Source organism: Symphalangus syndactylus, chromosome 17 (assembly GCF_028878055.3).
Source record: "Symphalangus syndactylus isolate Jambi chromosome 17, NHGRI_mSymSyn1-v2.1_pri, whole genome shotgun sequence".
Classification (NCBI taxonomy): Eukaryota; Metazoa; Chordata; class Mammalia; order Primates; family Hylobatidae; genus Symphalangus; species Symphalangus syndactylus.
Genome location: NC_072439.2, coordinates 41,515,038 through 41,528,260, shown reverse-complemented (window position 1 = coordinate 41,528,260; position 13,223 = coordinate 41,515,038). Strand labels below are relative to the sequence as shown.

The following is a 13,223-nucleotide window of genomic DNA, read 5'->3' as shown; positions in this document are numbered from 1 at the left end:
AGGCCAGGAGTGCAAGACCAGCCTGGCCAACATGGTGAAACTCCATCTCTATTAAAAATACAAAAAAAAAAAAAAAAATAGCTGAGCGTGGTGGTGCACACCTGTAATCCCAGCTACTTGGGTGGCTGAGGTAAGAGAATTGCTTGAACCCTGGAAGTGGAATTTGCAGTAGGCTGAGATCACACCACTGCACTCCAGCCTGGGCAACAGAGTGAGACTGTCTCAAGAAAAAAATAATATATACATTTGTCATTTTTTCTCATTTCTCATTTTTTCTCGTGTATGTTAATATATACATATATATTTTTGTGTGTGGGTATATATATAGATATATATTTGCCAATTCCACTTTCATTGGTTATGCTTCCTTCCATGGAAGTTATATCTTCTGAGAATAAAAAGGAAGAAAGTAGCGAGGGCTAACAGAAAATCATTGAAAGATATAATGTGCCATTGCTGCAGTTAGCCCCCAACCAAAAAAAAAAAAAAAACCAACAGCAGCTGTTTCCTCATTAACTCACCTGTGTTGAAACTGCTAGGTGAGATGGTGTTGCCAGAGACCACTCCAGTAGTACCTAAAAACATAATGGAAGGGTACTACTATATCAATTTTATTCTTATAACAAAAGTGCATTCTATAATAGAACAAGGCAACTACAGAATTCTTCATTATGCAAAAAGAACATTTTCAGGGATAGCTTGTTCCAAAGTTATTTTGTGTGTTTGCAAATGTAATGCTCCATTCTCACGATAAACTTGGTGGGGGGAGGGTGCAATGTGAGGTGGTGGTGGAGTCTCAGTGAGAACATCTCTTTTTCTGGACTCAATGTCAGTAAAACAAACGTACTCTATTCACCTAGTTGAATGCTAGTGACTTGGCTACCTGATACCCCTAGAAAAGGAACAAAGCAGGACTGATTACCTGTTGAATTTTCATTTGGGCAAAATATTGGTGTTGTAGAAATTGTAGTGCTCTAGATGAGTTGAGGCATGACAAAAGAGTGTAGTGGTATAGTGTAGTGGTGATTTAGTATCATGGTTAAGAGGACGGATTTTGAAGCCAGAGTGCCTGAGTTGAAATCTGTTGTTTAATCGCTGTGCAATCTTCATTCAGTTAGTGAATATCTTTGAGCCATAGGTTTTCTCATCTGGAAAGTCTGTGAGAACAATAGCACTTACCTCACAATTTGGGATGAGGGATAAAAGAAATAATAATGAGAAAAATGTGTAGTAGTGTCTGGAACATAGTTCATGCTAGAAAGTGTTAGCTACTATTGCTTTTATTTTAAGTGAAAAGTGAGCAGGCTAGGAAGCTTGTGTGCTCACCTGTATTCATTCCACTTCCTGTGGTCCCAGTGCCTCTAAAGGATGTCGTAGCTTCTTAGAGAGGAAAGATAGGAAAATATGAGGTGAGAGGAATTAGCATTGTGAGGAAAGTGAAGGATGCACTATTCTTGATAACAGAGCCACGGGAGGCACTTTACTACTAAATCGTTCTGTGGAGGACTCTCACCAGCTGGCTGGCTCACCTGTGTTTGAACTCCCAGGTTTAGATGTGTTGCCAGAAGCTACCCTAGTCTCTCTGTCACCCAGGCTGGAGTGCAATGGTGCTATCTCTCACCGCAACCTCCATCCAGGTTCAAGTGATCCTCCTGCCTCAGCTCCTGAATAGCTGGGATTACAGACTCATGCCAACACACCTGGCTAATTTTTGTATTTTTAGTAGAGAAGAGGTTTCACCACATTGATCAGGCTGGTCTCAAACTCCTGACCTCAGGTGATCCACCCACCTCAGCCTCTCAAAGTGCTGGGATTACAGGTGTGAGCCACCATGCCCGGCCTGTGTTTTCTCATGCATAGTTTTATTCCCAAATCAAATAAAGATGCAAATTCCTCAACAGAGGACTCAATTTTTCCGGAATTCAATGGCAGTAAGACAAGTGGCTTTCTTTCCTGCCATATTTACCTATTGTGCTTCCAGTTCCTTGCTTTGCTGACCCTCTAGTGGTAGCTCCTAAAAGGATAAAAATAGAAAACCTTTTTAATATAAAGGTAGACTAGAGTTAAAGGGATAACTACTGTACATTTCAGTCATTATTGTGCTCAAGGAAAAATATATCGTTCGAGGCAAATCTGTGTGCATTTTGGCCTTCTGTTGACCTGAAATAGAACCCTCTGAGCCAGTAATTAATTTTCCTGATATACCTAAAATGGAGATAACTAAAATGGAAAAAGAAAACTTTTCATACAATTATCACTTTCACTCTCATTTGCAGAGACATATATGTGAGGCTTGGCCCTGGAAATGGAAGGAAATCTGCCCAAGTTAATTCAAAATCAAGTAACAAAACGCTGATCTTAGATGAGAGTTCCTCGAAAACTCCTCCTTGAAAAACTATCCTATTAAGAAGCAAAGTATAATTGTAATTTATTATCACTCAAAAGTCATACATACATGCACACACACACACACACACACACACAATTAATTCTCACCTGTCTTCCATCCCACTACAGTGGTTCTATGGACTCCTGTGGAAGTTGTGGCTTCTGGAAGAAAAAGAGAAGCAACGCGTAAAGGATGAGGACTTAGAAGGACGGGGAAATATACTGTGATACTCTTACAGAAGAAGAGCAATGTGAAAGACATTTTTGCCATCTTATTTCCAGAAAGGGAGCTTTCTTCTCAGCTTGTTAGCCTACCTGTACTGGAACTTCCAGGTGCAACAGTTGTGCTCAAGGCCGCACCAGTAGCGCCTGAAACGAGAAGGCTATGGTGTCATCATGAAGACTCTTTTGCATGGAGGCAGTCTAGGTATAAAATAAATCTGTATTTCCAGGGCCATATCACTCTAATTGTGCACTGGCCAGCTCCGGGAGGCACCATTGACACAGACTAGTTTGTCTATGTGGCTGTTCTATGGGCATGTTCTTCCACTGACCTTTTTGCTCCTGGATTGAATTATGTATTTTTCCTATATTTTAATTATTTTGTTCCTTCAGTAAACATTTATTGAGCCCTGTTTAGTACTAGGGATCAGTAAACAGAGACTTTTTTCTCAAGAAGCCTATCTTTCAGTAGGCTTATCTAGCACATATAATATAAAACGCTCAAATGTGAGACAAAATAATTTCTTTAACATATTTACCGGTTTCACTTCCAGTGACTTGATCATCTGATGCACCAGAGGTGGTTCCTGATGATTAAAAGTAGGAGAAAAGATTCTGAGTATGTTTTGACGTGTAATCAATCACTGAGGAAACCATTCAGCAACTTAATATTTAAAGCTCAGGATGGAAAGCAATTGCTGGTTCATTTTAGTCATCTGTTCACCTGAGACAGAACCTTCTGGGCCAGTCTTGACTCCAGCTGATTCTGTAGTAATACCTATAATATCCACTGGGTTAATAGTCCAGGGAATTACAGCTCCTACTACCCTCTCCAGAAATCTATGTCTTAAGGCCAGGCATTGGAAAAGGCTGGTTCACAAGCCAGCTCAGGGGAATGGATGGGAGCACCTGCCCTCCCTACACGATAATCTTTCAGATCCAGAAGCAAACTCATGACACGACTCAATGGCCACGCTAACCTCCAAGACCCCTAGTTCTCAGTGATTTCACAACAGTGACTCTGACGGCTTCTAAGGAAGCTTTGGCCTCTGGAAGAGGAAATGAAGCAGAAAAGATGTTTGGGGTTACATATTCCTCCTTGAAATTAAACAAGTGATGACTGCCACTGAAAATATTCATTTACCTGTAACAGAACTTCTAGGTGCAACAATTGTGTGAGAGATGGTGCCACTGGAACCTGGAATCACTAAGAGGAAGAAACTTATGCCATTTAATTTACATTAACAGATGGATTAGAAGAAAAACATTATGTTTTTTGTTAACTCAGAGGGCCTATTCCAGAATTCCTCATACACCTTTCAACAAGGATACTTCATTCCAAAAAAGATTAAAAAAACCAAAGGCTAAGCTCTCATATTCGAAGTATCCTTATTCTCTGAATACTGGTAAATATCAGGCAGATATTCACACTTTCCCATGCTCACCTGTTTGACTGCTGGAGAGTTGGCTCCCCAGTGCAGTGCTCATGGATCCTATAGAAGAGAAAAGAGAGAGAATATTCTGCTGTCTATAAATGTAAAACTTAGAGTAAAACACTAGTATTCTGAAATTTGGGGGCTTGGACAAAGATTTCCATAGGAGATCACTCTGTATTTATTTCAATCAATTTGAATTGTTAGAACTATTTCACCAACTTCCCATTTTTACCTGGGACTGTTACTGCTTCAGTGATTCCAGAGAAAGTTGTAGCCTCTGAGAAAAAGGGAAAAAGAATAGCAGTGAGGGCAAAGATTAGAAGAATCTGAGAAAAGCATGGTAGGATCACCCAGGGAGACACCTCATTGAGGAGCCCTTCCCAAACAGGGGTTCCTCCCAGCCTGGTGCTTTACCTGAGTTGGAGCTCCCAGGGGCAACTGTTGTACCAGAGGGCACTTTAGCTGTGCCTAGGCAGGAAAGAAAAGAAAAAGATCAACAGAGCGACACATTTGTAACTCTTAGAAGAACATGGCCAGCATCATGTCTACCTGGGACCTTGGAGCAGCAAAAGATACTTCCTGGACCTATAACTGACAGAAGGTGGCATTTTCTATGTTTACCATGTACCTTTGTAAGGCCAAGGTTAATGCAGTGGCTAATGTGCCTGCTGATCATTTTTGCCAAGATTGAAGGTCATATCAAAGGCTTTCTCCAAATTTACCTGTCTTATTTCCTGGTGCTCCTGTGGTGGCTCCTAATGAAAAGGAAAAGAGAGGAGGAGGAGGAGGAGGAAAAAAAGGGGAAAAAGAAAGAAGAAAGGAAATTTTGAATTTTTGCCCTTGAACTAAAATGTGAAATCTTAATGTTTTCTATGCCAAATACAAGTCAGTACTGTCATGATACACATACTGAGTTATTTTCAAAGGAAAAACCCTTTCAGAGCCACAGCTACTGTAACTGTCCTCTCTAGAGGCCTTGAACCCTGATGCTAGTCCTAGAGAAGAAAAAGCCTTTTGGAAATTTGGGCCCAAGTTGTTCCAAATCTGAAAGGAAATCCTGGTTCCTTTGAAAGAGCTTCAAAAGGAAATGAAAAACTCTACTCCACATTAAAGAGATCCTTTGCATAATCTATGCAAACTTTCTATAACTTAAAATTATTCCAAAATAAAAAGTTCATTGAGAAAATGTTTTCCCTAACAAATCTATCAAAATACAACAGTAAATAATGAAACCCCCATAATCTTCACCTGATTTTATATCTGCTCCAGTGGTGCTACTTCCTCCTAGGAAAGTTGTGGTCTCTTAAAGATGGAAAGAAAACCAAAATTAATTGAGTGTTAAGGAAAAAGGATGAGCTAAGTGATACCATTACATGAAGGAGTCCAATTCAAAATGTCTTGCCACCTACTAAGTTAGAAAAGAAACTTTTCTGACTGCAAAGGTGATGTAAACCTTCAATACACCAGTGTATTTTTTTTAATGGGGAATAAAATAATTTTAACTCATACGGTTCTTAATTAGACTTTAGGTAGTTCTTAATTGGAATAAGATATGTAAACTTCTTAATAAAAATGTTTATAGTAAGGAACTCATCAATGATAGATATACTCACTACTATTATCATTTTCATTGATTTAAGTATCAGAATTTTCATGTGCAAGAATTTTGCCAGAAGGAGTGGGGACAGTCTCAAGGCTGGCCACAAATTGCCTTTGCTTGGATGTCCTCTCTTCAAAAAAAAAAAAAAAAAAAAAATTGCCAGCAGCTACCACATTGGAACTTGGAATTAGAGAGGTATAGGAATCAATATCTTTATTATTTACCCAAAATAAGAAAGAAAATGGCTGAGGATGAAGGTGAGGAAACTGTGTTTTCTCAATGTGCCAACAAGCTCTTTTTTAGATGTTTCTAGACCCAGGAGTTGAATCTGTATGTTTTCCATGCACCATTTCTATCTCAGAAAATTTAAAGACAAAAATTTCATTATCTCAATTACTTCCTTTAGGTATCAATGAGAGAAAGAAAGACATTTCTCTCCAATCACCCAACTGATTCTCTGTGCCTTAGCTCCATGGTGAAGTCTCCCTGAAGCAGAGGAAAGGAAGACAAAGGAGTCTGAGTGTCACGTTTGGTAATTAGGTAAAATCCTGCCAATCTGATAATGCTTGTTCTGAAAATACTCTTCACAGGAAGTATAAGCATTAGATGTGATTCAGGCAACGTTGTCTACTGGGAAGCAGGTCGTGCTTCATCAGGGCTTACCTGCAGTGGGTCCAGTGCCAATCACTCCACTTGCTCCAGGAGAAGTTGTAGCTGCTGAGAGAGTGAAAAAAAAAAAAAAAAAAAAACAAAAAAAACACGGAAAACATTCCGGGATTTAGAAAGGGAATGATCTGCTTTTGCATAGAAGCAGCAAAAGGGAAAACATATTATTGTAGAAAGCATCCAAGAAACGGCTCTGTGCCAAATTGTGGACTCACCTGTGCTGAAACTTCCAGGGGCAACTGTTGTGCCAGGTGCCATCCCAGAGGTGCCTGAAACACAAAGGGATTGAGGTGGCCATGGTGAATGAGTAAGTCAAATGAAGACCTGAATCTAAAGGGGATATACTATATTTATTTTTTATAAAAGAAGTCATTTCCCCTGAGGATATGGCAGTTGGTGAACTAGATGCATTTGCCTGCTGTCAATGCTTCACAACTAGGGCAGATAGAGACAGTGTCCTCAGCTTCAGGCACTTCTGGAGTTTGATAAAAGGGAAACTAGATGGATTTCCCCAGTGCTCACCTGCTTGCTTTCCTGGTGCTACAGTGATGCCTGCTGTGAGATAGAAAGCAGGGGGGAAAATGTTTTAAATGTGCTGAAACCATCAGATGCAGGAGAAGATAAAAAGCAAGAAAATGTGTAAGCATGCACACACATATAAATGCATGCGTCCTGGGTCCATGGGGCTCTTTTGTATTTCATACGCTCTCATGGAAAACTTTCTGAATTCCACCTCAAATGCTAGTGACAGTTGTAACACAAATGGAGAAATTCCATTCCGTCCTCAGACATAAATCTGTAAGTCTCCATTCTAGAATTCTTCAATTTAAAAAAAAATTGTATCTCCACCAGCAAAACTATCTTGAATCACTTGCAGCATCCCTAAATAAAACATAAACTCTCTCAAGCAAAGTTTAAGAGACCTGATACTTATGATGCCAAATCAGGGGCTGTTTCTTCTCACCGGTTTTGAATCCAGTTCCGGAAGTACCAGTCTCTTCAGTGGAATTTGTGGCCTCTGAGGGAAGAAAGAGTGGTGAAGTCTGTGAATTTGGAATACTGGGAGAGGATACTGAGGTGGGACTTTATCATCGCAGCCCTAAAAGACATAGCATGACATTTGACATTACATAAGACACATTTCCTTCTTGTTAGGCTACCTGTGTTAGAACTTCCAGATAGAATGGTCGTTCTAGAAGATTCTCCCATGATACCTGAAATGGAAAAAATAATAGAAATGGAATAATAGAGCATTGTCTCCCCATTTAAGCTTGGAAGGATCAACATGGCAACCCTAAAGCATTGAAGCCCTTTCCTGAGAACATTCTATTTCTATAAAGAATGGAAAATGAACAACTTTCTAGCACTTCATTTTCCAGGCCAACCAGAGATGAATGTGTTGCTACTGGGTTTCTCAGTCACTGTCACAAGGGTAGACACCAATAACAGACAAACAGAGAGCCAAATCATGAGTGAACTCCCATTCACAATTGCTTCAAAGAGAATAAAATACCTAGGAATCCAACTTACAAGGGATGTGAAGGACCTCTTCAAGGAGAACTACAAACCACTGCTCAACAAAATAAAAGAGGTCACAAACAAATGGAAGAACGTTCCATGCCCATGGATAGGAATAATCAATATCGTGAAAATGGCCATATTGCCCAAGGTAATTTATATATTCAATGCCATCCCCACCAAGCTACCAAAGACTTTCTTCACAGAATTGGAAAAAAACTACTTTAAAGTTCATATGGAAACAAAAAAGAGCCCACATTGCCAAGACAATCCTAAGCCAAAAGAACAAAGCTGGAGGCATCACACTACCTGACTTCAAACTATACTAGAAGGCTACAGAACCAAAACAGCATGGTACTGGTACCAAAACAGAGATATAGACCAAGGGAACAGAACAGAGCCCTCAGAAATAATACCACACATCTACAACAATCTGATCTTTGACAAACCTGACAAAAACAAGCAATGGGGAAAGGATTCCCTATTTAATAAATGGTGCTGGAAAACTGGCTAGCCATATGTAGAAAGCTGAAACTCGATCCCTTCTTACACCTTATACAAAAATTGATTCGACGTGGATTACAGACTTAAATGTTAGACCTAAAACCATACAAACCCTAGAAGAAATCCTAGGCAATACCATTCAGGACATAGGCATGGGCAAAGACTTCATGACTAAAACACCAAAAGAAATGGCAACAAAAGCCAAAATTGACATATGGGACCTAATTAAACTAAAGAGCTTCTGCACAGCAAAAGAAACTACCATCAGAGTGAACAGGCAACCTACAGAATGGGAGAAAATTTTTACAATCTACCCATCTGACAAAGGGCTAATATCCAGAATCTACAAAGAACGTAAACAAATTTACAAGAAAAAATCAAACAACCCTATCAAAAAGTGGGTGAAGGATACGAACAGACACTTCTCAAAAGAAGACATTTATGCAGCCAACAGACACATGAAAAAATGCTCATCATCACTGGCCATCAGAGAAATGCAAATCAAAACCACAGTGAGATACCATCTCACACCAGTTAGAATGGCGATCATTAAAACATCAGGAAACAACAGGTGCTGGAGAGGATGTGGAGAAATAGGAACACTTTTACACTGTTGGTGGGACTGTAAACTAGTTCAACCATTGTGGAAGACAGTGTGGCGATTCCTCAAGATCTAGAACTAGAAAAACCATTTGACCCAGCCATCCCATTACTGGGTATATACCCAAAGGATTATAAATCATGCTGCTATAAAGACACATGCACACGTATGTTTACTGCAACACTATTCACAATAGCAAAGACTTGGAACCAACCCAAATGTCCATCAATGATAGACTGGATTAAGAAAATGTGGCACATATACACCATGGAATACTATGCAGCCATAAAAAGGATGAGTTCATGTCCTTTGTAGGGCCATGGATGAAGCTGGAAACCATCATTCTGAGCAAACTATCGCAAGGACAGAAAACCAAACACCACGTGTTCTCACTCATAGGTGGGAATCGAACAATGAGAACTCATGGACACAGGGTGGGGAACTTCATACACTGGAGCCTGTCATTGGGCGGGAGGAGGGGGAAGGGATAGCATTAGGCGATATACCTAATGCTAAATGACGAGTTAATGGGTGCAGCACACCAATATGGCACATGTATACATATGTAACAAACCTACACATTGTGCACATGTACCCTAGAACTTAAAGTATAGTAATAAAAAGAAGGCAATTCTGAAATCGACCTGTCTTACTTCCTGGTGCTCCAGTGGTGGCTCCTAATAAAAAGAAAAAGAAGAAGAAAAAGGATGAGAAAGAAAGAAAGAGAAGAAAAAAGAAAATTTTGAATTTTAATCTCTGAAGTAAAACATGACAACCTAATGGGTTCTGTGCTGAATACAAGTCCACACTATGATGATATATGCAGGCTATGCTCTGCTCAAAGGGAAATCATTTCAGAGCCGAAGCTACTACAGCTCTCCTCTCCAGAGGCCTAGAACCTTGAAGTTAGTCTCTAAGAAGGGAAAGCCTTCAGGAAATTTGGGCCCACATGTTTACAAATCCAAATCTAAGAAGAAACTCTGTTTCCTCTGAAATATTATAGCCTTAAAAGAAATTTAAAAGTACACTCCACATTAAAGCGATTCTTTGCATAATCAATGCAAATTTTCTGTAACTTAAAAACTCATTGTTAAAAAATGTTTCCTCTAAGAAATCTATCAAAATGCAACAATAGATAATGAATACTGCAAAATCTTTACCTGATTTTATTTCAGTTCTAGTGGTGCCAATTCCACCTAGGGAAGTTGTAGTCTCTTAAAGATGGAAAGAAAACCAAAATTAATTGAATATTAAGGAGGGATGAGCTAAGTGGATGTCAAGATGTGCAATAAGCCTAATTCAAAATGTCTTGTCACCTACTGTTAAGTCAGAAGAGAAATCCTTCTGACTGTAAACATGATGGAAACCTTCAATATCCAAGTTTAATTGTTAAATGGTGAGATAAAATATTTTCAAATCATATTGTCCTTAATTGAAATTTAAGTGTTTCTTAATTGGAATAAGTTATTTAAACTTAATTTCAAAAGGTATATAGTCAGAACTGAAATTAATCATAAATGATTGATGTGCTTATTACTATTATCATCCTTATTTATTAAGTATTAGATTTTTCACATGCAAGCATTTTGCCAGTGGCTACCACATTGAAACTTGGAATTAGAAAGTGATAGGAATCAAAATCTGAATTCTTTACCCATAATGAGAATGAACATGTCGTATCATGAAGGTGTGGGAACTATGTGTTTTCTCAAAGTGCCAAGAAGCTCTTTTCAGAGGTTTCTAGAACCAGGATTTAACGTATATATGTTTTCCATGCACCATTTCTGTCTCACAGAAAATTTAAATGACAAAACTTTCAATAACTCAATTATTTCGTTTAGATATCAATGAGAGAAATAAAACCATTTCTCTCCAATCACACAACTGATTCTCAGTGCCTTAGCTTCATGGTGAAGTCTCCTTTGAACAGAAGAAAGAAAAACAAAGGAATTTGAGGGTCGGGCCTTTAGTCATTTAGGTAATATCCTGCCTATCTGGTAATCTATGTTCAAAAAAGACTCTTTACAGGAAATACAAATACTACATGTGATTGAGGCAATGTTGTCTACTGGGAAGGAGGTAGTGGATTGTCAGTGCTTACTTGAAGTGGTTCTAACCCCAGTCATTCCACTTGCTCCAGGAGAAGTTGTGGCTTCTGGCAGAGGAAGGACATGAATGGAAAAGATTCAGGGGGATGGAATGGAATGGTGATGCTTCTGCATTGAAACACTCAAGAGGAAGATACTATAGCAAGCACCGATAAAAGGATTCCCCACCACACAGTGGATTCACCTGTGCTGAAACTTCCAGGGAACTGTTGTGCTAGGCACCACCACAGAGGTGCCTGAAACACAAAGGGATTGAGGGGACCCAAATCTTAAAGGGATATGCTGTATTTATGTATTTATTTATTTCCTACAACATACATCTCTCTCTGAGCATGTGGCTGATGGTGAAATACATATATTTGCCTGCTTTCAAAAATTCATAACCAAAGCACATAGAAAATGTTTCCAACTTCAAGCACAACTACAAATTTGATAAAAGGGAAACTAGATGCATTTTCTGGATGCTCACCTGCTTGCCTCCCTGGGGCTGAAGTGATGCCTACTGTGAGGTACATAAGAAAAGAGAAAAAAGATTTAAATGTGTTGAAACTTCAGATGTTGGAGAAAATCTTGGGAAAGCCAATTGTAAGATACATACACACATATGCATGCATGCACCCTGGTTCCATGGGGCACTTTCCTACCTCACACACATTCACACATGTACACACAGAAAACTATCTGACTTCCAGCTCAAATGCTGGTGATACTAGTAACAAAATGGGAAAATCCCATCCCATCCTCAGCCTCAATGAAGGGGGACTCAATTTTAGAATAAGTAGTCTTTCAAAAAAGATTTCTCCCTAATAACAAACCTGTATTGAATCACTTGCAGTGTCTTTATAAAAACCACAAACACCCTCAAGGAAAGTTAAAAGACCTAATCTAGATGACCCCAAATTATGGGCTTTTTAGTCTCACCAGTTTTGAATATAGTTCTGGAAGTTCCAGTTTCTTCAATGGAAGTTGTGGGCTCTGAGGGAAGAAATAGAGTAGAGAAGTCTGTGAGTTTGGAATACTGAGGAGATACTGGGGTGTTATTTTATCATAGCAGCCCTAAAAGAGATATCATGACATCTGACATTAAATATGAGGCACTTTATTCCTGTTAAGCTATGTGTGTTAGAACTTTCAGATATAATGGTTGTTCCAGAAGATTCTCCAGTGGTACCTAAAAAGCAAAAGGGATAAATGCAGCAATAGAGCATTTTCTCCCCATTTATGCTTGGAAGCATCAATGTAGCCCTAAAGCACTGGAAGCCCTTTCCTGAGGATACTCTGTCTCTGTAGCAAATGGAAAATGAACAACTTCTAGCACTTCATTTTCCAGGCCAACCTGAGATGGATGTGCTGCTGCTGGGTTTCCCTTTTACTATAAGGCAAAGTGGAATAGGGTTTAAATCATGCTGACCTGTTTCCCTTCCAGGGACATATCCTCCTGATGTGCCAGAAGCGCCTACAGGAGAAATACAGGAGAAATCCTGCTTAAGGTTTTAACCTTATAAGCAGGACTATTTGATACAGCTATAGGGGAATTTAAATAATCAGTTGACTTCATGAAGCTTTCTAGTGAGGGGAGAGAAGAAATAAACATCATGTGTAGCTAAATGAGAAAAATGATAGAAAGTGTCCAGCTGTGGGTGGAAAGGTAAATTGGGTAAAGGACGGCTGGATGTTCTGCAAGGATGGAATACATGTAATAGACTCTCAAGCCTCATATCAGAAAAAAATGTCTCCGTAAGCCAGGGTACTGAAGACAGCCTAGCTGAGCCATCTGAGATCATGGAATCACAAGCAGAATAACTGACCAGATATAGGACACAATATGGCCCCAGAGAAAATTCCCCCTCCCTCAAAAGCCTTCACATTATTTGTTCCCTGTATCCACCCAGATAGAGAGATGATGAGAGCCTCAGGCCTCAGCCTAACAAGCTCACCTTCCGGTGGTCCTGCTTGAGTGGTCCCGCTGCCTCCTGAGAAAGTTGTGGCCTCTGACAAAGAAAGGAATTGGATGTATGAAGACTGCACAGGACATTCTGGGGCCCCATAAGCTGTATTGCCCAAGCGGCCATGTTGAGAATTCCTGACCTGTGTGGGCACTTCCAGCTGCCAGAGTTTTACCCTCAGTAGTACCTGAAATAAGAGAAGATTGTGATTAGTTGGTCAATCTGTTGTCATTA

The 13,223-nt window shown here is 39.5% G+C and overlaps 1 protein-coding gene across 1 annotated transcript in view; it reads right to left on the bottom strand.

Annotated features, from left to right (window-relative positions):
• The window catches only part of MUC19 (mucin 19, oligomeric), a 180,576-nt gene that overhangs the window by 23,289 nt on the left and 144,064 nt on the right, over positions 1-13,223 (bottom strand). The window contains exons 137-161 of the mRNA XM_063619954.1: positions 13,132-13,176; positions 12,981-13,034; positions 12,455-12,499; positions 11,965-12,018; positions 11,513-11,545; positions 11,037-11,090; positions 10,096-10,149; positions 9,589-9,612; positions 7,473-7,526; positions 7,277-7,330; positions 6,835-6,867; positions 6,528-6,581; positions 6,310-6,363; positions 5,295-5,348; positions 4,769-4,801; positions 4,461-4,514; positions 4,279-4,323; positions 4,056-4,103; positions 3,755-3,817; positions 3,150-3,197; positions 2,704-2,757; positions 2,497-2,550; positions 1,967-2,014; positions 1,327-1,380; positions 522-575 (exon numbers count right to left, since the gene is read on the bottom strand). Coding sequence (XP_063476024.1) covers positions 522-575; positions 1,327-1,380; positions 1,967-2,014; positions 2,497-2,550; positions 2,704-2,757; positions 3,150-3,197; positions 3,755-3,817; positions 4,056-4,103; positions 4,279-4,323; positions 4,461-4,514; positions 4,769-4,801; positions 5,295-5,348; positions 6,310-6,363; positions 6,528-6,581; positions 6,835-6,867; positions 7,277-7,330; positions 7,473-7,526; positions 9,589-9,612; positions 10,096-10,149; positions 11,037-11,090; positions 11,513-11,545; positions 11,965-12,018; positions 12,455-12,499; positions 12,981-13,034; positions 13,132-13,176 — 1,221 coding nt within the window. The remainder of the gene's footprint in view (positions 1-521; positions 576-1,326; positions 1,381-1,966; positions 2,015-2,496; positions 2,551-2,703; positions 2,758-3,149; positions 3,198-3,754; positions 3,818-4,055; positions 4,104-4,278; positions 4,324-4,460; positions 4,515-4,768; positions 4,802-5,294; positions 5,349-6,309; positions 6,364-6,527; positions 6,582-6,834; positions 6,868-7,276; positions 7,331-7,472; positions 7,527-9,588; positions 9,613-10,095; positions 10,150-11,036; positions 11,091-11,512; positions 11,546-11,964; positions 12,019-12,454; positions 12,500-12,980; positions 13,035-13,131; positions 13,177-13,223) is intronic.